Source organism: Mirounga leonina, unplaced genomic scaffold (assembly GCF_011800145.1).
Source record: "Mirounga leonina isolate KUSES-001 unplaced genomic scaffold, KU_Mleo_1.0 Mir_55, whole genome shotgun sequence".
NCBI lineage: Eukaryota > Metazoa > Chordata > Mammalia > Carnivora > Phocidae > Mirounga > Mirounga leonina.
The window spans coordinates 2,537,503-2,563,825 of record NW_023270816.1 but is presented as its reverse complement, the minus strand read 5'-3'; the positions used below and the strand labels follow the sequence as shown (position 1 = coordinate 2,563,825).

The 26,323-nt window shown below is 43.8% G+C and overlaps 1 protein-coding gene across 1 annotated transcript in view; it reads right to left on the bottom strand.

The window, feature by feature from the left end:
* Nucleotides 1–26,323, bottom strand: part of LOC118001964 (synaptotagmin-like protein 3) — a 94,366-nt gene that overhangs the window by 41,054 nt on the left and 26,989 nt on the right. The window contains exon 7 of the mRNA XM_034992173.1: nucleotides 15,817–15,881. Coding sequence (XP_034848064.1) covers nucleotides 15,817–15,881 — 65 coding nt within the window. The remainder of the gene's footprint in view (nucleotides 1–15,816; nucleotides 15,882–26,323) is intronic.

Genomic DNA, 26,323 nt, shown 5'->3' with positions numbered 1-26,323 from the left:
AAACCTGCCTTTCGCACCATGACTTGCCTACAAAGCCGGACACACACAAGGTAGGGGGGAGCGGTGACTGGTACGCGGGAGTCTCCCATTCTCTCTACTTTCCTCACGAGGGAAAATGTTCATAATAAAAAGCAAGGGGAGGGCGCCTGGGTGGCTCAGTTGGTTAAGCGACTGCCTTCGGCTCAGGTCATGATCCTGGAGTCCTGGGATCGAGTCCCACATCGGGCTCCCAGCTCAGCGGGGAGCCTGCTTCTCCCTCTGATCCTATTCCCTCTCATGCTGTTTCTCTCTCTCTCTCTCTCTCTCTCTCTCTCTCAAATAAATAAATAAATAATTTTTTTAAAAAATTTAAAAAAAAAGCAAGGGGAGAAACAACCACTTATAAACCAATGGCCAATGCCCAGAAAATGCTGAGATTCTTCATTTTAGACATGCTTTCTATTTGTCCTGGGTATCTCAGGCCACATAAATCAAGGGACCAAGCCCGTGCACCGGGATTGGGGCATCCAGCCCTGGGTGTGAGCACCGTCCCTGCCCCTCTCGGGCTCCCCTTTCTCTCCTAGCCTGCTCCCTCCCCCCTGCAGCGTCCCCCACGCAGAGCACAGGAGAAGGAGAAGCCGTCCTTGGCTTGCAGCTCCCTGTCTACGTGGATACGACAAGTTGTTCTGTGAATGAACTTCCTTGACCAGCATCCAAGGCTGCTATGCATTGAGTTGTATCCCCTGAAAAGACATGTTGAAGTCCTAATCTTTTTTTTTTTTTTAAGATTTATTTATTTTAGAGAGAGCGCGAACAGGCATGAGAACTGGGGAGGGACAGAGGGAGAGAATCTCAAGCAGACTCCCCGCCGAGCACGGAGTTCGACACGGGGCTCAATCCCACAACCCTGAGATCATGATCTGAGCCAAAATCAAGAGTCAGACGCTTAACCGACTGAGCCACCTGGGTGCCCTGAAGTCCTAAGCTTTAGCACCTGTGACTGTGACCTTATTTGGAGTGTCTTGGTGGAGCAAGCTGGGGGGGTCGTTGGGATGGGCGCCAACACAATATGACTGGTGTCCTTATAAAAAGGGAAAATCTGGACACAGAGGTAGACACGCACACAGGGAAGAGGAAGTGAACACGGCCATGTGACAACATAAGCAGAGACTGGAGTGATGTGTCCACAAGCCAACGGTTGCCAAGGATGGCAGAGAAGCAACCGAAGCTACGAGAGGCGGGAAAGACCCTCCGCTGGCGCTGGCAGGGGCAGCGTGGTCCCCCGAGCCTGGATTTTGGACTCGCAGCCCCCAGAACAGTGAGACAGGAACACACTTCCGCTGGTCGGAGCCGCCAGTACTTTCCAGGGCTGGTTCCAGCAGCCCCATGGAAGGGCCGACAAGGTCCTCTATGCTTCAGGCCCTGCATGCCTCTCCGGGGTCTCCTTCCGCCACTCAGAGTACGTACCCCCGTCCCATTCGGAGGTGCTGGTGAAGATGCCCGGTGCCCACTAGACTCTCCTCTTCCATGCTCCTTGCTCATGTGCCCGTGGCTGCCAGTGGTTTATCCTCCGGGACCCGAGCTGTCCTCACGCACTGCCGTGCACACTTCTCTACCAGCCCTCTGGCTTCGCTGTCATTGTGTGCATCTGTGTTGGTCTCCCCGACCAGGCGGAGAGCACCCCGAGGACACAGGTCTCCTCTTACGCCTATTGGTGTCGCCAGCACCACCAGAGTATGTCGTGCGGGGGTGGGGGTTATAAATGCAACAACAGCAACCAGAACTATTTTAACACAAAGCATTACCTCCTCATTTGAACCGTACGACCAAGTATGTGTGAAAAGAAGGTCATCGGGGCACCAGTCGGTTAAGCGTCCGACTCTGATTTCGGCACAGGTCGTGATCTCAGGGTCGTGAGATCGAGCCCCACGTAAGGCTGTGTGCTCAGCGGGGAGTCTGCTTGAGATTCTCTCTCCCTCTGCCCCTCCCCACTTCTCACGCTTGTTGGCGCTCTCTAAAATAAATAAATAAGGGCACCTGGGTGGCTCAGATGGTTAAGCATCTGCTTTCGGCTCAGGTCATGATCCCAGGGTCCTGGGATCGAGTCCCACATCGGGCTCCCGAGCTCCTTGGGAGCCTGCTTCTCCCTCTGCCTCTCTCTCTCTCTGTCTCTCATGAATAAATAAATAAAATCTTTAAAAAAAATAAAAAATAAAAATAAATAAATAAATAAATCTTTTAAAAAAAAAGGAGGTCACTATTTTTTCATGACCTGGCTTACATGTGACTCACCCATTCGTTCACATCCACCGTGTCGAAAGCACGGGAGCACTTCACAGAGATAAGGAAGACACAAGTTCTGCTCACACCCAGGAGCTCCCGGTCCTGTACAGATCCGTGCACACCACGGAGCACAGCTGCGGTTTCTAGATCCAACACCCGTCCTGCATCTGGCACACACATGTCTGTGACAAGTCATTATCTATCTATGGACTACTTCTCCATCGAAAAAGAATAGGGATGAGGTACCTCATTTCAGGCGCTCACAAAAACTCCTACAGAACGGATGCTCATCTTAGCCAGGCTCCATTGTCACTCCCGGCGAGCGAGCTCACTGCACACTCACTGCAACCTGCCAGTGCCCTGGAGGACAGGCCCTGCTACCCAGACTCTTCCCACTCAGGTGAGGCGGGCCCAGAGCAGCCTCAGTGCAACGCAGCCAACAGCAAATCATCTTGTCCAGTGGCCAAGCAGCCTCACGTCCTGAACTCTGGGATCTGTGTGTTATTCTTCTTCCAAGACATCACCATTAACCTCCCCTGCTAGACCGTAAGGCCCCACAGAAACCCCTTGTTAGAGAAGTCCTACACAACCGTACAGCCATGTGGGATCCAGTTGGGGAGCTAAAAGACCATCGAACAGGAGGGTGGCCTGACCCGTGACCACCCGTCTGCTGGTGCCCCTGGAGGGGAAGCAGCATCCCAGGTAGGAAACCACACTCTAGAATTCCAGGTGTGACCCAAAGCAAAAGACAGGTGGGGCGACCCCACATAGAACCTCCCTGTGAACGACGCAAACGTGCCCCTTCCTCAAGATAATTTTGTCTACCCCTAGGAGTTGGTTGTAATATATGGATTTTGTTAGAACAACACAGTTTGCTGATTCTTCCAGAAAAATCATCATAATAAACACACAAGTCTCAGATGTCTATGATGTGAACTGTGCCCCCTGAGCGGTGGCTCCCTAGTACAGTGCTCAACCTGCTCAACTGTATGTGACAGTCCTAATAGCTGGTCCACACTGGCGCTTGAGTATCCTCGAAATTCTAGAAAAGATGAATAAAACCAGGAGGTGAAAATAAACAAACAAATCACTCAATCAATCAATCAATCAAACCAGGATTTGCAGGGGGTACTGGACAATTACGGTGTGTTTTAGGACTTTTTTCTTTAATAGGAAAGAAAAAAATCCCTAGCACAATAAAGTTTTAAACCAATTTTTTTTGGCTCACATACATAAAATGGAAAATGTCTCAAAAAATTTGACCTAGAAATCCCTCAGCATATAATCATCATATCCTGTCATAAATGGTTTTGGAGTAGAATCCAGAGCCATTTTAAAATATATTTTAGTCCTTAGAGAAGCTCTGAGCTTAAAGCAGTAGGGCTAAGGCACTGCCCCAGGATGAAAGAAGATAAAGTGCACAACTGTGAATCAGCAACTAATGCCTTCCAGGAGAACAAAAATTAATAGTAGTCGATTTATAATCCTGTTGGCAGAAAAATCTCTCTCAGCCAGTGTCCTTCTGCTATGAGACATTACTCTTCTGCTTAGTTGCAAGAGAGAAAGATAATTTTTTCTCCTTAATTAAACTCCCTATATTCTATCAGCAGAAATTCTGGATGGCTTCCACGTTAATAATAGTCACCAGGAGCTGGGCAGTAACTCTTCCACAAAGATACGCCTAGGGCTGACAAAACCACCAGCCAGGCTTGTTGAGGACCTGGGGACAACAGAATGTAGACTGCCTTCCTGCGTCCTTTGATTTTCGCTAAAAATTGAATGTAGGGTTTAGGAGTTCTCTTTCCTAAAGATTTTGGATATTAATCCCTTATCAGATATGTGATTTGCAAATATTTTCCTCCCTTCCATGGGTCGCCTTTTTACTCTGTTGACAGTGTCCTTTGATGCACAAGCTTTTCATTTTGATGTAGCCTCATTTGCCCATTTTCCTTCTGGTGCTCTGCCTTTGGCATCACATCTGAAAAATCATCGTCAAAGCCAATGTCATCTTTCCCTCTGTGTTTTTCTTCTAAGAGCTCTATAGTTTTGGGTCTGTTGTCCATTTTGAGTTAATTTCTCTCATTTGTGAATATCCAGTCTTTCTGGCACCATTTATTAAAAAGACTGATCCTTCCCCCTTGAATGATATTGGCACCCTTGTTCGAAGTCATCTGACCACATGTGCAAGAGTTTCTTCTGGGTTCTCTAGGCCATTCCATTGGTCTCTCTGCCTGTTCCCAAGCCCATGCCACCGCATTTGGATTACTGTAGCTTTGTAGTAAGTTTGGAAATCGGGAAGTGTGAGTCTTCTGGCTTTCTTCTTCTTTATCCAGAAACAAACAAAATAACCCAATTTTTCAAATGGGCACGGGACTTCAATAGACAAGAAAATATCCAAATGGCCAATAAGCATATGAAAGATGTTCAGCATCACTAATCATTAAGGAAAGGCAAATGGAAACCCCAATGATACAGCCATTATGGAAAACAGTGTGGAGATTCCTCCAAAAAAATTAAAAATGGAACTACCTATGATCTAGCAATCCCACACTGGGTATATATCCGAAGGAGATGAAATAACTATCTCAAAGACATAGCTGCACTCCCATGTTCACGGCAACATTGCTCACATTAGCCAAGACATGGAAACAACCTAGGTGTCCTTCAACTGACGAATGGTTAAAGAAAATGTGGTATCTATTAGAAAGGAATATTGGGGCACCTGGGTGGCTCAGTTGGTTAAGCTTCTGCCTTCGGCTCAGGTCATGATCCCAGGGTCCTGGGATCAAGTCCCACATCGGGCTCCCTGCTCAGCAGGGAGTCTGCTTCTCCTTTTACCCCTCCCCGCTGCTCGTGCTCTCACTCTCTCTCATGCTCTCTCTCTAAAATTAAAAATAAATATATTTTTAAAAGGGAATATTATTCAGCCATAAAAAGGAAGAAATCCTGCCACTTGCAACAACATGGATGGACCTTGAAGGCATTATGTTAAGTGAATAAGTCAGACAGAAAAAGACAAACACTATATGATGTCACTTATATGTGGAATCTAAAAACACCAAACTCAGAACAGAGAGTAGAATGGTAGTTACCAGGGGTTGGGGGCAGGGGAAATGGGGAGCTATTGGTCAAAGGGTACAAACTTTCAGTTATAAGATAAATAAATTCTGGGAATCTAATATATATAGTCACATGGTGATCACAGTTGCCATACCATATTGTGACTTATAAGTTGTTATGAGAGCAGACTGTTAATGTTCTCGCCATAACAATGGCAAAATGATAATTGTGTGAGGTGAAAGATGTGTTAATAAACCTTATGTGGTAAATGTTTTGCAATACTTGTGTGTATCAAATCATCAAAACAAAATCCATACACAGAATAGAATAAGTGTCAGGCTGGTAGATGCCTAATTAATACTGAGGGAATGAGTTAAAAGAAAAAAAAAACACAGTGAAATACTACTTCATGCCCATTAGAATGGCTATTATTTAAAAAAAAAACAAAAAAACAGAAAATAACAAGTATCCACATGGATACGGAGAAGCTGGAACCCTGCACGTTGCTTGTGGAACATAAAATGGGCGGCCACTGCAGAAAACAGTATGGTGGTCACTCAAGACATGAAATACAGAACTACCACGTGACCCAGCAATGCCACATCTGGGTATAAACACAAAAGAACTGACAGCAGGAACTTAAACAGGTATTTGCACGCCCATGTTCATGGCCACACTGGTCACGACAGCCAAAATGTGGAAACCACCCAAGTACCCCCACCCCCGGGGGATGAAAGGATAAACACAATGCAGTAGATACACACAATGGAATTTCATTTGGTCTTAAAAAGGAAGAAAATTCTGACACATGCTACCACATGGATGGACCCTGAAGACATCATAAGTGAAATAAGAAAGACATGAAAGGACAAATGGACTATGTTTCCACTTACACGGGGTACCTAGCATGGTCCACCTCATAGAGCCAGAAAGCAGAATGGCAGTCACCGGGGCTGGCTGGGAGGGAGGACCGGACAGTTAGCGTTTAATGGCAAAGAGAGATTCGGCTTTGTGAGATGAAAAAGTCCTGGAGACGGTTGGTGGTAATGATTGCACAACACTGTGAACGTGCTTGGTGCGGCTGAACTCTACACTCACAAATGGTTAAAATGGTGACTTTTATGGTATGTCTATTCTACTGCAATAAAATGATGAGCATGGAGTTCTTAAATACAAAATGATTTCTCAATTAAATATGTAGGGGTCTAGGGGCACCTGGGTGGCTCAGTCGTTAAGCGTCTGCCTTCGGCTCAGGTCATGATCCCAGGGTCCTGGGATCGAGCCCCGCATCGGGCTCCCTGCTCCACGGGAAGCCTGTTTCTCCCTCTCCCTCTCCCTCTCCCCCTGCTTGTGATCCTGCTCTGTGTCTCTCTCTGTCAAATAAATAAATAAAATCTTTAAAAAAAAAAATATGTAGGGGTCTAGTCTTTTCAAAAAATGTATTCACACAAGGAGATAGCTTAACGTCCAATGGTCAAGATACTCCCCAGAAACTACCCTAACCAATAATTTGGTCTCAACATATGAACACATGGATTCTTAACTCAGAAATTCTATTCAGTTCAATGATTTTACCTTGGTTTCCCATTCTGTTCATAAGCAGGGAAATAATGATGCTTACCAAAATGCCATCACATTACCTGCCTATCACACAGAGCTGGGACCAGCAAACTTTCTGCAAAGGGTCAAGTTAAAAAAGTGTAGGCTTTGCCAGACATACGATCTCTGTTGCAACCGCTCGACCATTGTACTGCAAAGTTGGCCATAGACAGAAAGGAGCTAGCATGGCTGTGTTCCAATAAAACTTTATACAAACAGCTGGTGGGCCACATTTGGGCTGCATGCTGTAGTTTGCCAACCCCCAACGGAGCAGGGAGTATTAAGTAAAATAAAACACTGACTAGCCTAATAACTAGCCCATGTAATCACGGTTTCCCCTCCATGTTAAAAGCAATGGATCAAAATAGGGAGGTAGTCATGACAACTCAGGACCAAAAATGTAAACTGCCGAGGGTGGTCTCATCCTGGAGGGCAGTGGAGAGGGTGCAGAGGACAGTGGTAGAGGAAGAGAGACGCAGAAATGGTCCAGGTAGGAACACCGGCGCTCAGAAAGCAGCAGGGATAGTCAAGCGGCCTGGGGGGACATCTGAGATAGAATACGGGGTAAAAAAGATCTGGGTTGAGTTGATGTATTCAAAGCACCCTGGACAATCTAAACAATTCAATTTTTGAGTTGCTACTGTGAACAAAGCCAAAGGCATCATGAAATCAAAGATGGCTACACTCAAGAACCTGCCTTCAGAAGACTATTACCTAGAAACACTGGGTGAGAATCAAAGTTTGAAGGTCAAGGGCTTACTTCACATGGGAGTCATAAAATCTGACCTGACAGTCTCTGTTCTGATTTAAATGGATGGGTCTGAAAATCTGTCTGGGACACGGCGAGCAATCCAATCAGCTGGGAAAATCACCTCTAGGGCTCACACCCCCTCCTGTGGGTTTGTGTTCAATTTGTCTTTCCTCTGAAGGAGAGCAGTGAGAAGGAAATATTCAAGAGATAAGATGCCACATTTTCTTTTAAATAAGACAAAGCCATATACAAAATTATGTATCTGGGAAATAAACATGATTTCATAAAGACGCCCTCTCATGAACATAAGTACATCAACTAGGCAGTTGGTCTGTAACCTCCAGAAAGCTTTCCTCAATCATCCTTGCAAAATCCACCTGCTGAATTGCACGGGTGGGAGGTCTTTACTGAGCCAACAAGCAGAGAGGCAATCAAGGCAGGGCTTTGTGATAGGGTCACCCCTATTTACTCATACCTCCTTCTTGCAATCCGTGAGCCTGAGTCCTCCAACCCCCAGACAGCCAGTCCTGCCAGCTCTTCTCAAAGCCCTGCAATCAGATGGGCCATATCCAAGCAGCCCGTGTAGAAGAAGAGAGCTCCAAAAAGTCACATGAATGAAATCACACTCCTGGGAGGGGGTGATAAAACTTCTTTTCCTTCATGATTATGAGACATAATATGGTCCTGGATAGCTATATCATGGATCATTGAGACCATTATCAGAAGCTATATTAATAGGGGCGCCTGGGTGGCTCGGTCGTTAAGCATCTGCCTTCAGCTCAGGTCATGATCCCAGGGTCCTGGGATCAAGCCCCGCATAGGGCTCTCTGCTCAGCTGGGGAGCCTGCTTCTCCCTCTCCCACTCCTCCTGCTTGTGTTCCCTCTCTTGCTGTGTCTCTCTCTGTTAAATAAATAAATAAAATCTTAAAAAAAAAAAAGCTATATTAAGGTACAGTCTTCCTAAATTATTTTATTTCCCAATTACTAACCATGGAGTGAAAGTCACAACAGATTGTTTTATATGTAACATTTAACCATTCTGAAACTTGAAAAAATATTAGTATTAAGAGTATTAGTATTGTCATCTTTCTGCTCTTAAACTCAAATATCAAGCAATAAAATGTCATGGTTGTCAATAAATAAATAAAATCTTTAAAAAAAATGTCATGGTTGTAAAAAAAACAAAAAACAAAAGCAAAAAAAAAAAAAAAAAAAGTAAAAGATGCATTCACAGCAAGGAGCCAGAAGAGGGCACTATCTTTATAAGCTTAGCAGATGCCAAAAAATAAGCTTGGTTTTCAGTTTTAGTTCTCTAAGTTATTAGTGATCTAGAAAAGTGTCATCATAATTGTTTATTATATTTGCTACTTTACCAGTGGCTTTCAAACTTAAAATGCATAAAAAATTATTTGGGGACTTGTTAAATACACACTCTTGAGTCACGGTCCCACGGAATAGGGAACTTTGAATTGGAAACAGCTTGCAGCTGATCCTGGAGCAGGGTTCCCAGAAGCCACAGTAAAAACCCTAGGTGCCGAGATAGCCAACCGCCCGAGGGTGGAGGGGCAGGAGGTGATTATACCAGATGGCTGGGTAGCTAGCTGCTTACAGGACACTGCTGACCCTATGAAGGTCTGTATGTTTTGATCATTCTGATGCACCCCAGATGAACCACAACTACGGCATACAAGGAATTATTTTAAGACAACAAAACTAAATAGCAAATTATAAAATCTTAGAGGGGAACAAAAGCCAGTCTATCATCAGAAAAAAAATATAAGAAAAGCAAAATACTTAAAATATTTTTTGTATCATATACGTGCAAAATAAAAAATTGGAGCTCATCTTTTCTTATTTTTAAATCTTTTTAAGGGTTGGAAAAGTAGCCCAACAAACTGCTACAATTAATACCTATTATACTTTATTGGATTATTACTTACACTTTGTCTACTTTCAAGGAAATTTGGGGAGAATTTACCTTAAATGGCACACATCCAATAGAACCATTAAAATAGGCATATAAAAAGGAAATGGGGTGACAGAGAGCATAATGATTCTTGGAATTCCTTAAACTGAACATTAAATTTGGCTCTAGGTTTCTGGATGCTAAAAAGGAAAAGAACTCTCTACAGAGAACATCACCTTGCATCTCCAAACAGCTCCATCCTTACTGACTTCATTCATTCACTCATTCACTCATTTACTCAGAGCTCCAACCCTCAAAGAATTCTACAGGAAAAGCTAGGGTTGACTGTATATACCCAAGAAAAAACTTCTTCTGTCAAAAAACATAATGACGTAGGTGCATTCAACCCCGCTAGGAATTAGATGAATTCAAATGAAAACGACAGGAAACCATTTCAGACTACCAGTGTGGTTTTATCAAACTGATAGAGTCTGGATTGTTTTTTAAGAACAATTCCTTTTTTTTTTTTTCTAAAGATTTTATTTAGTCATTTGACAGAGAGAGACACAGCGAGAGAGGGAACACAAGCAGGGGGAGTGGGAGGAGAAGCAGGCTTCCCATGGAGCAGGGAGCCCGATGCGGGGCTCGATTCCAGGACCCTGAGATCATGACCTGAGCCGAAGGCAGACGCTTAACAACTGAGCCACCCAGGTGCCACCTAAGGATAATTCCTACTGGTAAGGAGGGTACACCCTTCCCAGGGGCAATGTTCCTAACCTCTCATCTTATCCTTCTCTTTCTAGAAATATTCAGAGACGTGCCAAAGATTTATCTACAAAGATGTCCATTGCACTTGTATTTATTATTTTAATAATATTATAAACTCCCAAAAATGTAACAGCAAACTGGAAGTTCCCTCACTGTACCACAATGGTGATTTGGATCGGTAAATGAGGTCACATTCCAATGTTGGAATGAGATGCAGTCATCAGAAAGTATGTAGTTGACGATGGATAAGAATATGGAAAAAATGTTCTTTGTAAATTACTATGTGAAGAAATAGTATAAAACTGTATATACAATTTGACCCCAATTATGTAAGTCTATTAGCTTGGCACATATAAAATTGCCTTCATTCAATAATTTTTACCTAAAAACATCAATTTCTTAATGGTTTAATTTCAATACTTTTAAAAATGTGTGTGTAGATATGTGTGTATATGCGTATATTTGTATATACACACACATACATGCATATACCCTCACAAACATAGATGTATTGATTCACCAAAGAACAGATATGATGTATGATGTACACCAAAATGTTAACAAAAGTTTTCAGGGTGAAGTCATTGTCTTTTAAACATTATTTGTTATGCTTTTCTTCACTTCTCAATTTTTTAAATGAATATATATCGCTTTTACATTCAGAACAAATGTAATTTGAAATCCTGTTTCAAGGGATAGGAGTTCGTGGTGGCCAGAGTGTGGTAGGACAGCTCACGTACCCTGCCCAGGGTGGTGTAAATGAGCACACACTTCCTGAGGGTGATTTGGCAAAACACATCAAAGCCTTTCAAGTGTTCACACATTTGACCAGTCCTTCTTCTTAGAATCTCTCCAAAGGAAATAACCAGAGATGCCAAGATACCCATACAGGATGTTTATCACAGAGTTATCTGTGGTATGACATTTTGAATACAATAATATACTTCCTGACAAGAGGGAACAGGTTGAATAAAAGATAGTGCATCCATCTGATGTATTTTATGCAGGGTCAATATATGTTGGAACAACTCTTAATAGCATAAGAAATTGTTTGAGCTGTATTGAATTTTAAAAGATTAAAATCTATATATAGTCTGATCATAAATCTGTTCAAAAAGTCTCTAAGTCTGGGGGCGCCTGGCTGGCTCAGTCAGAGGAGCACGCAACTCTTGATCTTAGCGTTGGAAGTTTGAGTCCCATGTTTTGGGTGTAGAGACTACTTAAAAATAAAATCTTTATAAAAAGAAATGTAAGTCTGTATGTGCACACACACATGCACAGCATCACCTAGAAAGAAGACTGGAAGAGTGTGTGTGTGTGCAATTAACATAGTTTGTTGAGTGGAGGGATTTTTATTGCCTTCTGTACACTGTTCTGAATTTCCCAAATATTCTACAAAAAGTATGCATTACTTCTATAATCAGAAAATGAACAACTTTTTTTAAAAGAGAAAACAAAGTTCCCTCTTCACCAAATGGAGGATGGAGTATGGGGAAGCAGGTGGACTCGTGGGGACCAGCTAGGAGCTCCTGCATTACAAGTGGGAATGAAGAGCAGGGGAAAGGTTCGAGATACTGGGGAGGCAGAAAGGTCAGGATTTGCTGACCTTTGCATGCCAGAGGGAGTCAGGTATGAGTCTCAGGTGCGTGGATTAGGGTAAGGAATACAGCCTACGGTAGCCAGCTTCTGACGGGCTCCAGGGCCCCTTGCCTCCTGATCCACCCTGTACCGTCCCTCTCACCCTGAATAGAGCAGACCTGTGTCACCACGGGATCGAGCAGAAATGACAGGGTGTGCTTTGTGAAGCAGGGGCATAGAAGAGATTGACAGAAAGTAGGATGGGAGTTCCTAGGAGTTCTGGGGAGGTGAGGGCAGGGGAGACTGCGGGAGGATGAAGTCCTAAGGATGGATGGTGATGGTGGTGATGGTTATACAACAATGTGAATGCCCTTCATACCATTGAACTGTACGGTTAAAAATGGTTAGAACGGTAAATTTTATGTTGTATATATTTTAACCATAATAATAAAATTTTTTTAATATAAAAAAGGTAGGGCTCTGCCTTGTCTCTCACGCCAGGGCCCTGGGGGAAGCCAGCCACCACGTGGTGAGCACATTCAGGCGGCCCTGCCAGAGGCGGGGTGTGGAGGAACCCAGGCCTATGGCCATCAGCACCACGAGCACACCGGGTATGTGCATGAGCCCCCCAGAAAGCAGATCCTCCAGCCCCCTCAGCTGAAGACAGAAACCATATAAAATAATATTGATTGTTTTAACATTTGGAGGCATTTGTTATCCAGCAATAGAAAGAGGCACAGACTTGAGCCATCTGGTACTCTTCGGTGTCTCGTACCACCATCTCGTTTGTCCAGCTTCCGATGAGGATGTGGAAGGCTGGCAAGAGGCGCATTCCCAGCGTGACAACAAACACTAGGTAACGTGCAGAATCTCAGTCTGCGGCACAGAGGCGAGCAGGGCTTGCGGCGGGCTCCCCACCAGGCCCACCAGGGGGCGCCAGAAAGATCGGAAGGCGCGAGGTTCCCGAGCACAGCCGCCCAGCCGCGGAACGAGGGGTCAGCTTCCTGCAGGTAGCACCTCAGGGCTTCCCACAGGCCTCCCTTCTTGCCTCTCTTCCTCCGATAATACCTGTTTGACCAGTTCCCTCTGAATTACATCCTCTTCGCTCAAATCCCCACGTGGTTTCTGTTTTCCTAACTGGCCCCCAGCGGATACAGCAGGTGGACCAGAGTCCACTCAATTACTGTACCAGCGCCAGCTGGGCTGGTGGGGGCACAGGTGTAAGCGAGGGGGCTCCCACCTGCCGGGCGAACCATCACCCCGACGGCCCTTCCTGGCTCCTCGCCTGCCAACCTCCGCCCACCCAGCCGAGCTCACACGCGTGTTCCCCCAGCTCGGCACTTTTCCCTGGGCTCTCCCCGCCTTTTGAGCCCAACTCGCCTAAAATTGGACAATAAGAAAATGGGACACCTCGGCATGTGGGGGAGCAAGTGCAGAGGAGGAAGGAATTTGTTTTTTCTTTGTTGTTGTTTGTTTCTTTTATACCTTGGGAGAGACAGTAAGAGAAAAGGATGATTTCTTCTCAGGCTGACTTTCATTGTCTACTTTTTTTTTTCCTTGATCTTTTCATTCTGGTGGAAAGTCGCTGGACCAAAAAGAGAAACCCAGGACTTCAGGTTCATTCCTATCCTACACCTTTTTTTTTTTTTTAAAGATTTTTTATTTATTTATTCATGAGAGATAGAGAGAGAGAGAGGCAGAGGCAGAGGGAGAAGCAGGCTCCCCGTGGAGCAGGAAGCCCGACGTGGGGCTCGATCCCAGGACCCTGGGATCATGACCTGAGCCGAAGGCAGACGTTTAACCGACTGAGCCACCCAGGCATCCCATCCTACACCTTTTCTTATGTCAGGTGGCCAGCCTAACTGCTTCTGCTCACTTTTACCCACCAGAAGAGTGCCGAAAAGATGATGAGAAGGTAAGGAGCACGCACACGTGCATGCCACACACCTGTGTTCTGGCCTGCACGCTCATTTCCCTCATTGAAATAATAGTACTAAAACTTTCAACAGTGTATTAAAAAGTTTCCAGGAGAGGTCTTCATGGACTTGTTTTGAGAAATTACAGAAATTTCACTCCCCAGTCTTACCGTTTATGAAGTAGGAACTGAGTGAAAAAATGACAATCTACCACCTGAAGAAGACCCCAGCCCCATAACAAAAAGTTTTTGTTTTTTTTTAAATTTTAAGTACAATCTACTCCCCACCGTGGGGCTTGAACTCACAACCCCAAGATCAAGAGCCACATGTCTACTAACCAAGCCAGCCAGGTGCCCCAACAAAAAAGTATTTTGAAGACACAAAATAAAGCAATACAACTTAGACCGCATGCTGCCATGCTTGTCTAGATTATGCCCTAAATGGGGATGACAGCCCCAGGGAGGCAAAAAGGGTGGTTAGTGGATGAGACAAATTTTAGTACGCTCCAAAAGGTCTCAGTCCAGAAACAGAAATATACCTGGGGTGGTAAATTTTCATGGACGGGTAGTATTTAGGAAAAAGTGTTAGCAAGGCTGCTTGGGACAGGAGAGTGGGCTGTAAGGAAAAGTGTGGAGAAGCACTGTCCTGGGTGAGACCACACGCACTTGCTCACCCTTTGCTCGAGCATACCCCTTAGCATTGTACTTCCTTCCAGATCTGTAAGAAACTCTGCAGAAACATAATCTTTGCTTGAGTAAGAAGAGTCTGGAATATAACCCAGGAGAGAATGTAATGCCAACTGATTTTCAACCACAGCTAACGGTGCCTTTTTTAAAAGCTTGAGTGTCCGCGCTCCAACACATGGCTTCCTTTCTTGCCAACACATTTTGGGTTGTGGCTAAATAGCTTCTTTCTTTATCTCAAACGGTCACTTTTTCCAGAAGAAAGAAGGGTTTCAAGCCACCCTGGTCCCTCTAGGTCAGACTAGGCTCCTTGTGTGCAGTCCCCACTGACCCACATCACAGAGGATGTGTGTTACCATGTGGATGAACGCGAGTCACCAAGCATGCGGGCTCCACTTGATTTTGATGACACGTGTGTGCCTTTGTCTGATAAGCTGTTCTCTTGTCTGTGCAGCTCACATCCTGACGTGGCATCGCTGTTACCAGAGAATTAGTTCTCCCCATGGCTTCTGGCCCCAGCTACCAATTACACCATTACATCAGCTTCACAAATACTTTATAAGATATTCCAGTTGCCCAGACCGTATGCACACTTGCACTCAGAGACTCACAACATGCGCTCACTTCCTAATCATCAACCTCTGCCAAATTCTAATACCATCCACTACCCAGGGCCTTCAGCTACTCCATCACTTTGTTCAAGTATCATGAACAAGGTTTTGTGCTCAGTGATGTAAGGGGCTAACAAGATTTGAAAAGCACAGTTGCTGCATATGGAGAGAAAGAGAAGTATACAAATAATACAGCATAAGGCACTTTCCCCAATTATGGAAGGGATGGACAAACCAGAGCTGCTGGAGTCTCAGAGGAGGGAGAGCTCACTCCCACAAGCAAGAAGTTGGGGAGACTCCAGGGAGAGCTGGGGTACTGAGGGGAACACTGCAATGAAAGATGCTGAGCAGCATGGGCCAAAGGGTAAGCGCAGAAAGCACAACCAAACAGAACAGGAGCTCAGAAGGGCAAGGCCTGCCTACCATGACCTGTAAAGTGTTTGTTTGTTTGTTTGTTCGTGTTAAGTAGGCTCCATGCCCAGCATGGAGCCCAACATGGGGCTCGAACTCACGACCCTGATATCAAGACCTGAGCTGAAATCAAGAGTCGGACGCTTAACCCACTGAGCCACCCAGGTGCCCCCAGCCTGTAAAGTTTTTTATAGTCAAAAGTCTTAACACCAAATATTTTAAAACTGGGAGTATATCATTTTACCTTAGAAAAAAACTTAAGAGCATTTACCTTCAGTTGGAAATTTCTTGGCTCGTTCCTCAAAGAACCATTCTCCAGTTTTTATTTTCACATTTCTGAAAAACAAGCAGAAAGGAAGCCTCAGACAGAGATGTGGATGGTGCTGTATTTGGCTCATGAGAGGTAGGTAGATACTATCACATAAGATTCGTCTTGCAAGGGTCCTCCAAGTTCAAATTTCTGGCCCCAAACCCTACGTTACAGATCTCCTGTAGAGGTTAAATGATCTGACCAGTCAGCAGCAAAGCTGGGAGTCTCTGCTTGGGTCTATTTTATCCTATATGTAACATGTGCATGCAATGTATACATACTAACATATGTGTGTGACCAACACATATTAAGTACTTCATGTTTTCTGAATAAATATACAAGGAGAAACAAAATTACCATCAAAATGATCAGTTATTATTTTTACGGCAGTAAACAATGGCATGAAAGATAGTCAACAAAAAATCCTAGGTTAAGGTTAGTTTGTATTTGTTTGGGGTTTTTTTTTAAAGATTTTATTTATTTATTTGACAGAGACACAGGGAAAGAGGGAACACAAGCAGGGGGAGTGGGAGAAGGAGAAGCAGGCTTCCCACAGAGCAGGGAGCCCGATGCGGGACTCGATCCCAGAACCCTGGGATCATGACCTGAGCCAAAGGCAGATGCTTAACGACTGAGCCACCCAGGCGTCCCAAGGTTAGTTTGTGTTAACCACGTTTCCTAAGAGCTAACAGAGTAGCCAAAAAGTTTCCTAGAAGGACCTGAAGTCTGGAATGTGGGATCCATGTGCTTCATGAAGACCCGGGACCTGGGTCCAAGTGGACCACCTGAGAAATGCCCTCTTCTTGGCCAGCTGCTCAGCTAGCAGGTGCTAGGGTTCCTCGGCATCCCTGCATCTCCTCCAGTCTCGGTCCCAGGAGGAACAGGTCTCTCTGTATGTGCACTGCTTGAAACCAAAGTCCCCAAATGCCTTGTGCTCTTGACAGTTCCCAAATTTCTGGAGAAGCCACCCTCAATGTCAAAAAACCTTGGAAATGTAGAATTGTTAACATCATTTTAGGATGTAAAAATGTAAACACACAGATGCTACAAGTTTTTCACACCCTTAAAATAATGCGCCACAAAACTTGCCAATTCCTGGATTATGAAAGTTTAAGAAAAATTACAACTTCAACTTATGAAATCTCGTCTATAAAGTACCAAAATAAGTTCTCCATTAGGTTCTTTCAGGCTATATATGAACTCAAATGGATTTTTCTTAACTAATGCTTACAACTGCTATAAATGTTAAGTCAATTCACAACTATATGTCCAACTATATGTTTTTAAAATACCCTCTTTCTCTACAGAGTTCTAGTAATTGTTAGAAGACACCAACCAGCTTCTTCCCCTTTATCTAGTAAGAAACTGTTATGTTCTCTGATGAGTAAGTAAATTATGATTCCTAATGCTTAGTGACTAGAACAAGGGAAAAATACACAGGACTTCTATAAATTGTGATAACAGAATTTTGATAATCAGTCACTACCCTTCAGAGCCAAAATATATAAAATGTTCAGCTGTGATATGTCTACAGAGAGACAGGGAAAAGTTTGCACCATAAAATCGAACATCTGATCTACTAAACTGACACGAAACACTGAGAACTCAGCTCCTTGGAAGTTCCCCCTCTGGTGCGTGAAGGCAAGCATGGGATCAAAAACCAGGCGAAGTTTGGAGAGATGAGTGGGGCAGGTGGTGAATTCATGCTCTTTTGAAGGACCCCACTTGCCATCTATGCTCGTGGGCAACTCTTCCATCTGCAGGACGAGGTCTAACCATCAGATGAAGAGAGCTGAGGAACAAAATCAAATGTGGAAACAGGAGGCCTCCATCTAATAAATGAACTCCCCTTCCTGGACTTTTCTTCCTGGTGGTGGTGACCCTTTCAGCCAATCTACCCTGTCCTGCTCTGCAGCCTGTTACCCTTGGGACCAACAGCATCCATGTACCAGAAGGTGCGGGGATGGCGCAGGGCTCGGACTGGAAGGAGGTCAGAGCTGAGAACTCAGCGGTGCATCAAACCACGACCCCCTATGGTCAGCCGAGGCTAGCCAGACACAGCCTGCCGCGGCGAAGCGGGCACATGGAAACACCATCACGAAAGGAAAGCTCAGCGGAGGGAGGGGGAAGGTGGAGACACCTGGGTAAATCACTGTCCTCCTCCAGCCCTGGCTTCAGAATCTATGCAGTGAATTAAAATATCTGTCTCCTGGTGCTAGGTCCTCTAACTGCATATCCCAACTGACTACTTGTGAAGTTCAAGCAGGAGCTTATTTGGCAGGACAGATCTGGACACAGACTTCAGGTCTCTCAGGCTCGTCTGTGATTAAAGAATAGAAGGATAAAAACAGCACAGTCCTAAACCGTGTGCCAAACAGCACGTTTTTTGCATTTGAGGCTGTTTCCTTTGAGAACAGATTTGAGCTGGATCTCCCAGTCCTTGCAGAATCAGCCGTTCCCAAGCAATGATTCCCTGATATCCTTCCTAAAGGCTCCCTGTCCACACCAATCCCCAGGTACAAAAAGGGGAACCCTTTGTTGCTCTTATCATCTAAGATGGCGGGGAGCAGACCTTACAGTAGCAGCACCTGCACGTCTCTGTCCTCGTTAGGGCCAACCCAGGGTAGCCTGACTCACAGCAACCAGAGGAAGTGTTTATTATTTCTTCCCAGATGATTAATCAGAACCTGGCTATGAAAGCTTCTTGAAACATTTTCTGAGCTCAGTAATAGGCTAACGCTTTTACATCCCTCAGAATTGAGACTTGCTTCTTTAAAACTTGTTCAATCAGGGGCGCCTGGGTGGCTCAGCCCATTAAGCGTCTGCTTTCATTTGGCTCAGGTCATGACCTCACGGTCCTGGGACTGAGTCCTGAATTGGGCTTCCTACTCAGCAGAGAGTCTGCTTCTCTCTCTCCCTCTCCCCTTCCCACTCATGCTTGCTCTCTCTCTCAAATGAATACCAAAAAAAAAAAAAAAAAAGTTAAAAAAAATTTTTTTCAATCAATTGACAAATACATCTCAAAAAGCAAAAGCCTAGGGTTTGTGGAGACAGCAGAAGCTCCGGAATTGGGAGAGCTGAATTTGGTATCTGACCTTGCCATTGACTCTGCGTGAGGATCATTGGCATAAATGCCCAGCACATGGTGCAGAGCCAGCTCTAACTACTGGAGGTCCCACCGTCCATTCTCCATAGCCTTGAGCTCTGCTCATGCTGCCCTTTCATCAGCAAACAAGAAATGACTGTTGAAAAGCACTTTGCAAATCCCAGCATACAAATGTTGAATGATACAATGAATGGATGACCCGGAACAGAAAGATCGTTTGACCTGTTACTATCAGAGCAAGCAGGGAGCCAAACAGGCCTGTTGGAATGCAGCTTTACTTTGCATCTAAATTACCTGCATCTGTGGATAGTTAACTGTCCCATCCACACCTTAGGCTCTTCTAAAAGCATGATGTCCCTAGAGTTGCTTAATGTATTTTATATATATATATATTTATTTGACAGAGAGAGAGACAGCGAGAGAGGGAACACAAGCAGGGGGAGTGGGAGAGGGAGAAGCAGGCCTCCCGTGGAGCAGGGAGCCCAATGCAGGGTTCGATCCCAGGATGCTGGGATCATGACCTGAGCCGAAGGCAGACGCTTAATGACTGAGCCACCCAGGCACCCCAGAGTTGCTTAATGTATTTTCCACCATGCAAGGGACAAGAGGTGAAAATCGGTCTGCAGAGTCAGGATTCTGGGAACGCCTAGAGACACCTTTCCCCAGGGCAGATCTGCTCTCCAACCAATGTCCTGATGGCCAGAAAGCCTCAGGAGGCCCCTGGTGGCTCATCAGACCAACAAGCTGCAAAAAGTCCAAATGAAGAAGCCGAATATTATAAAACTGAGACCCCCCCGCCCCCAAACTTCTCTGTGCTAGCTTATCCACCTGTTGGGTAGTTCCCAGCTGAAGTAGTCTTAGGCAAGCATACAGTGGAATTTTATTTTATTTTTACTTCAAATAATCTCACATCTAAGATGGTTTTTAGTTACAAAGTAAAGCAGTGAGGTTTTTTTCCTGCCAGCTCAGTTGATCCGCTTTCAACATTTTCACAGGAAAAAAATACTGATCATAGTGATTAAATCCTAGGTAACTAGGGGAGGACTCAGAGAATCAAGATGAAGATAAAGAAATGATTGTATCGAGCTGCTGCCTCCCCTCCTTGCAAAACATTAGTAACTCTCCCTCAGCTGACCTCAGAGAGAAGACAGGTGCCCCTGTGTCATACTCAGGGCTGTATTCACAGCCCCAAGCGTGACTGGGGTGCATCCCAGGGGCCAGTGAATCCATGTGGGTTGGTGAATGAATAAAAAGCCCCAGTTCTGTGGGGAGCATCTTGAGAACTGTAGGGAGAAGCTGGGATCCTGCTGGGGTGCACACTGAGATCTAATGTGTGTTGGCCCCTCTAAGCACATTGGGGGGGGGGGGGCACGGACTCAGGCACCAGAGACTGTAAACAAGGGAAACAAGCTGGGGGCAGACAATAAGGAGGGGTGGGGACTGTGACGAGCAGGAGAAGCCGTGGCCCATTGCAAGGCATTAAAATGATACATATTATACTTCATGCAGGTCCAACACACAAGGCCCAGGGGCTGTTGGCAGCCTGTTGGCCACGCATTTGTGATTCTTGGTTTGTTACACCAGATAACTAGTTGACAAAAGTGAGAAAAATTCCACTGTAGCCGGACAGAGCTGTGCTTGAGGCCTTGACAAAAAATCGGATGAGATGCTACGCATTGCCCTATCTTCCCCAGAGATCTGGGAAGGGCCGCCCGCCGCCAAAGGGACCACAGGAAGGGTGAGAAACAAGGAGCCCATGCTTGTTGGCAATTCTTCAACCTGAAGAGATAATGGAGAGCCTCTGACAAAATGCCGGAGGCTTCTCAGGACGCACAGCACTGGGGGAACCAGGGAACCTTTCAGAAAGCACTCCGTCCTCAAAAGCACCTAAGACCTGCCTCTAGGAGAAGGAGACAGAAAGACAGGAGAAACCAGGCTGACATGAAGAGACATCAGACTAGAACAAAGACAAATCTAGGAAACTAGACAAAAGCAGAACAGACTGTCTGCCAACTCGCAGGAGCAGAACGGAGATGCAGGAAAGCTGAATCAGTGAGCTCACCCAGTAGACGGGCTTTTCCAGAACATGAACAGAAAAAATGAAGACATCAGATTTTGGAAGACAGAGAACAAAGTCAACCTACATATTAAAAGTTATTCCCAGGGCGCCTGGGTGGCTCAGTCGTTAAGCGTCTGCCTTCGGCTCAGGTCATGATCCTAGGGTCCTGGGATCAAGCTCCCTGCTCAGTGGGGAGTCTGCTTCTCCCTCTCCCACTCCCCCTGCTTGTGTTCCCTCTTCACTGTCTCTCTCTCTGTCAAATAAATAAAATCTTTTTAAAAAATAAATAAAAGTTATTCCCTAAGAAGCAAGGGCAAGTGGCATAAAAGATGATCATAGGAATCATACCTAACTGAAGAAAATGTTACTGAGTCAAAAACCAAGCAAACCTTCACCTCACACCCATTAGGGTGGCTACTACCAAAAACAAAACAAAACAAAACAACCTGAAAAGGACAAGTGTTGATGAAGATGTGAAGAAATGGGACCCTTGTGTACTCTTGGTGGGATTATTAAATGGTGCAGCTACTATGGGAAACAGTATGAAAAAAATTAAACATATAAGTACCATATGAGCCAACAATTCCACTTCTGGGTCTATCTCCAAAAGATCTGAAAGTAGGGTCTCTTCTCTTAGAGATGTTTGCACACCTATGTTCACAGCAGCACCATTCATTCACAATAGCCAAAGGGTAGAATTAACCCAAGTGTCCATCAGCAAACGAATAGACAAACAAAATGTGACATATACACACGATGGAATATGCATCTTGGAATATACAGCCTGAAAAAGGAAGGAAACTTGCAATAAACTACAACACAGAGGAAGCTTGAGGACATTCTGCTAAGTGAAATGAGCTAGTTGTAAAAAGATAAGCACTGTATGATTCTACTTATATGAGCACCTAGAATCCACAAATTCAGAGAAACAGAACATAGAGTGCTGGTTTCTAGTGGAAGGAAGAAATAGGGAGTTGTTGTTTAATGGGTATCAAGTTTCAGTTCTGTGAGATGGAAAAGTTCCAGAGATGGATGGTGGTGATGGTTGCACGAAGATGTGGACAGACTTACTGCCCCTAAACTGTAGGTAGAAAAAGAGCTAAGATAGTAAATTTTATGTTATATGTATTTTACCACAATTAACATTCTTTAAATTTTTTTAAGATTTATTTATTATTTGAGAGAGAGAGAGAGGGTACACAGGGGAGAGGGGCAAAGAGAGAGAGAGAGAAAGTCACAAGCAGACTCCATGCTGAGCGCAGAGCCCCACATGGGGCCAGATCCCATGACCCTGAGATCATGACCTGAGCCATTAAAGAAGCCGGATGCTTAACCAACTGCACCACCCAGGTGTCCCTAAAAATATGTGTTTTTTAAACAAGCAAATCCAAGGGATAAGAAGCTCAAAGTAACTTTATTCCATAAAACCAACATAGAGGAGCTCACACCCAGACATGGACAAGAAACTGTTTTTAATTACAAGGATACAGGGGGAAAAAAAAAAACAATGCTTGTAACATATAAAAACCAGATGATCACTAAAGAAATAAAAATAAAAATAGCTTCAGATGTCTCTGTCATATTAAATTCCAAAGACAATGAGAACACATTTCCTGAACTTTGAGATGAAAAGGTTGGGACCTAAGATTTTAAAACCCAGTGAAGTCATTACTCATGAGGGAAGGCTATGGAGGACAACCTTAAATTTGCAATGACTCAGATCTTATGCCACCGACATGCTCTTCTGGGGCAAAAAATCCCTCAAGAGGCCCTTCAGATGATTGAAAAATGAATCAAAATAAAGAACTTGCAAATTGGGAAATTATGGTCTCAAAAGATTGGCAATGAGCGCTTGAATGTGTTAAAACTTAGAGTTGGTTTAATAATTGTAAATATAATCATAAAACTATGCAGGTGACAAAAATAATTATTGAGGGAGATATTATAGGACATAAAAGTAATAACTTATCACAATATAAATATTTCAAAATGATGAAATAAATAACATTTATAAAACATTTCTGTCTCTAGGGGCGCCTGGGTGGCTCAGTCATTAAGTGTCTGTCTTCAGCTCAGGTCATGATCTAAGGGTCTTGGGATGGAGCCCCTCATTGGGCTCCCTGCTCAGCGGGAAGCCTGCTTCTCCCTCTCGCACTCCCCCTGCTTGTGTTCCCTCTCTCGCTGTCTCTCTGTCAAATGAATAAATTAAAAATCTTAAAAAAAAAAAATTTCTGTCTCTACCCTGGGTACCTCATGTAAGTAGAATCATACATTTTTCCTTCTGGCTTATTTAACATAATATTTGTAAAGTTCATCCATGTCTTAGCATGTATTAAATTTCATTCTTTTGTTGTAGCTCAATAATATTCCATGGCATGTATATATCACATTTTGTGTATCCATTCATCTGTTGATGGACACTGGGTTGTCGCCACCTTGTGACTATTGTGAACAATGCTGCTATGAACACTGGCTTATTATTTGAATATTTGAAAGCTACAAGGTTGTTGTCAAAACCAACATTAAGGGGTGTCTGGGTGGCACAGCCAGTTAAGCATCCAACTCTTGGTTTCAGTTCAGGTCATGATCTCAAGGTCCTGGGATTCAGCCTCAAGTTGGGTTCCGTGCTCACCAGAGTCTGCTTGAGATTCTCTCTCCCTCTCCCTCTGCCCCTCCTGCTCATGCTAGCTCTCTCTCTCTAAAGTAAATAAATAAATCTTTAAAAATAAAAAGAAAACCTTAATATTTTCATTTTGTTATTTCAGGTGGCAGAAGGTTTTACAATATACTAGCTCTTAGGATCTGTCAGCATTCTTAAATTTATTTATTTTTTAATTTTAAATAGGCTCCAGGCCCAATGTGGGCTTGAACTTATGACCCTGAGATTGAGAGTCACGTGCTCTATTGGCTGAGCCAGCAGGTGCCCCAGGATCTATCAGCATTTATAAGAAGATTCAAATTTTAAATACTCAGGTTTCCTAAATCAATCTGAAACTTAACCCAGATGCATTTAACATGTAAGATTATATGTTCCATAGGATGTTATGTCCATCCTACCTCCTTTCCCAAGCACTAGGCAACATAAATTTACCACCTCTAGATTATGGAGCCTTAAACACAAAGTAACCATTTCAGAGGTGGCAAAATCTATGCTAGGCTTTGAGGATTCTGTTCAAGGTAACAATTTCACTGCCTTGTTAGCAAGTTTTTACAATTTTAAAAGGGGAAGGAATAACTGATTTCTTATCTGATGACTTCATTTCTGTGGTTATAAAAGTACTGTTCGTATGGGTAGCAAAGTGCATAGCAGAATTAGGCAGACGTATTTCTTTCCTTTTAAAGAAGACCTTTGTTAATTTCTTTAAAAAATCATTAAGTATAAGTTTGAAGCTAACAAAGATATCACAAAATCTAATCCCCTCATCGCCAAAGCATCCCAAAGACAGAAGGGATTTCAGAGGAGTATAACATACTGAAGTCAGCTTTAACATTAGCTAGAAATCCATGGGCAACTTTCTTTCAACAAACATGTCTATTCTTTTTTTTTTTTTTAATTATTTTATTTTTTTATTCTTATGTTAATCCCCATACATTACATCATTAGTTTTAGATGAAGTGTTCCATGATTCATTGTTTGTGCATAACACCCAGTGCTCCATGCAGAATGTGCCCTCCTCAATACCCACCACCAGGCTAACCCATCCTCACACCCCCTCCCCTCTAGAACCCTGTTTGTTTTTCAGAGTCCATCGTCTCATGGTTCGTCTACCCCTCTGATTTCCCCCGCTTCATTCTTCCCCTCCTGCTACCTTCTTCTTCTTCTTTTTTTTTTCTTAACATATATTGCATTATTTGTTTCAGAGGTACAGATCTGAGATTCAACAGTCTTGCACAATTCACAGCGCTTACCAGAGCACACACCCTCCCCAGTGTCCATCACCCAGTCACCCCATCCCTCCCCAAACATGTCTATTCTTAACCATCTGTTTTAATGGAACAGTACAGGAGTTGAGTCATCTAAAACCACTAAATCCACACACAACTTCTCTTTGGCATTGGAATGCGCTTTGGTCTGCTCTATGGACATGGGTATGCTATTGTGAAAACTCCTATGAAAACATGACTTCAAAGGAACTGCAAACCTGTCCAGGATCCCTACATCTGCCAGTACCCTTAACACTAGCTCAGAGTGTTAACCAAGTACTGTGCAGAGCACCAGCCCAGGAAAGCAGCCTCCTCGTGCTGACCTTCCCCAGAGGGCGAGAAGTTTCAGCAGAGCTGAGTGCGGTGACAACGTCAAGTATGAACAAGAGAGTTAACGATACAGAAGGCTTACTAATCTCAAAGAGAGGTTTTAAAAGCAAGGCCTGGGTGACTAATCAAGTACTGATCACAGAAGAAATTTCAGCTTCAACAAAAGGAATGATATTCAAATTACTGTGAAAGCATTCCCTTTAATAAGTACAAAATAAACTTTTCAAAAATAAACTTTTCCCAAAAGTGTCCTGGACATTTCTACTTTTTTACTATATGGTTTTGTTTTTTTTTTTTTAAGATTTTATTTATTTATTTGAGAGAGAGAGAATGAGAGACAGAGAGCACAAGAGGGAAGAGGGCAGAGGGAGAAGCAGACCCCCTGCTGATCAGGGAGCCCGATGCGGGACTCAATCCCGGGACTCCAGGATCATGACTTGAGCCGAAGGCAGTCGCTTAACCAACTGAGCCACCCAGGCACCCTTTACTATACGTTTTAGTAGCACAAGGCTTCAAAGAATATTATATGGTCATTATTCCCATTTGGCCAAGGGATTAAAAAGAATGTCATAATCCTACATACAATTAGCATCTATCATATTCCTTCAGAAAGCAATGTACATATACCTTGGGAAACAGCCAAGCTATACTGTGAGGACAAAAACAGATGCTATCTCCAAGTCAGAAATAAGAAGAAAAAAATTTTATCTTAAAGAACACAAGGCTTTTCCCTTGTGAAATAGGTCTTAGCGGCTAATCTCTTGAGAATGTGCAGATGTAAACTATGTGAAATATTTTACTCAATATATTCAACTTATGTGTACTTTTTTGACATGAACAGAGTTTCTATCAGCAAAGTTAAAAATCAGATTAGAAAAAAATCAGGTTTTGAAATAGAAGCTAGGCAGCACACACATGTCACTTTAACCCTGGCACCAAGCTAAAATCCTTCCTTGCCAGCTCCCCTATACCATATCCAGCATTCAATTTCTTTTCAATATTTAGTGGAGGTAGACCTTTTATTCACTTGAAGAGCAGAAGTATTTACA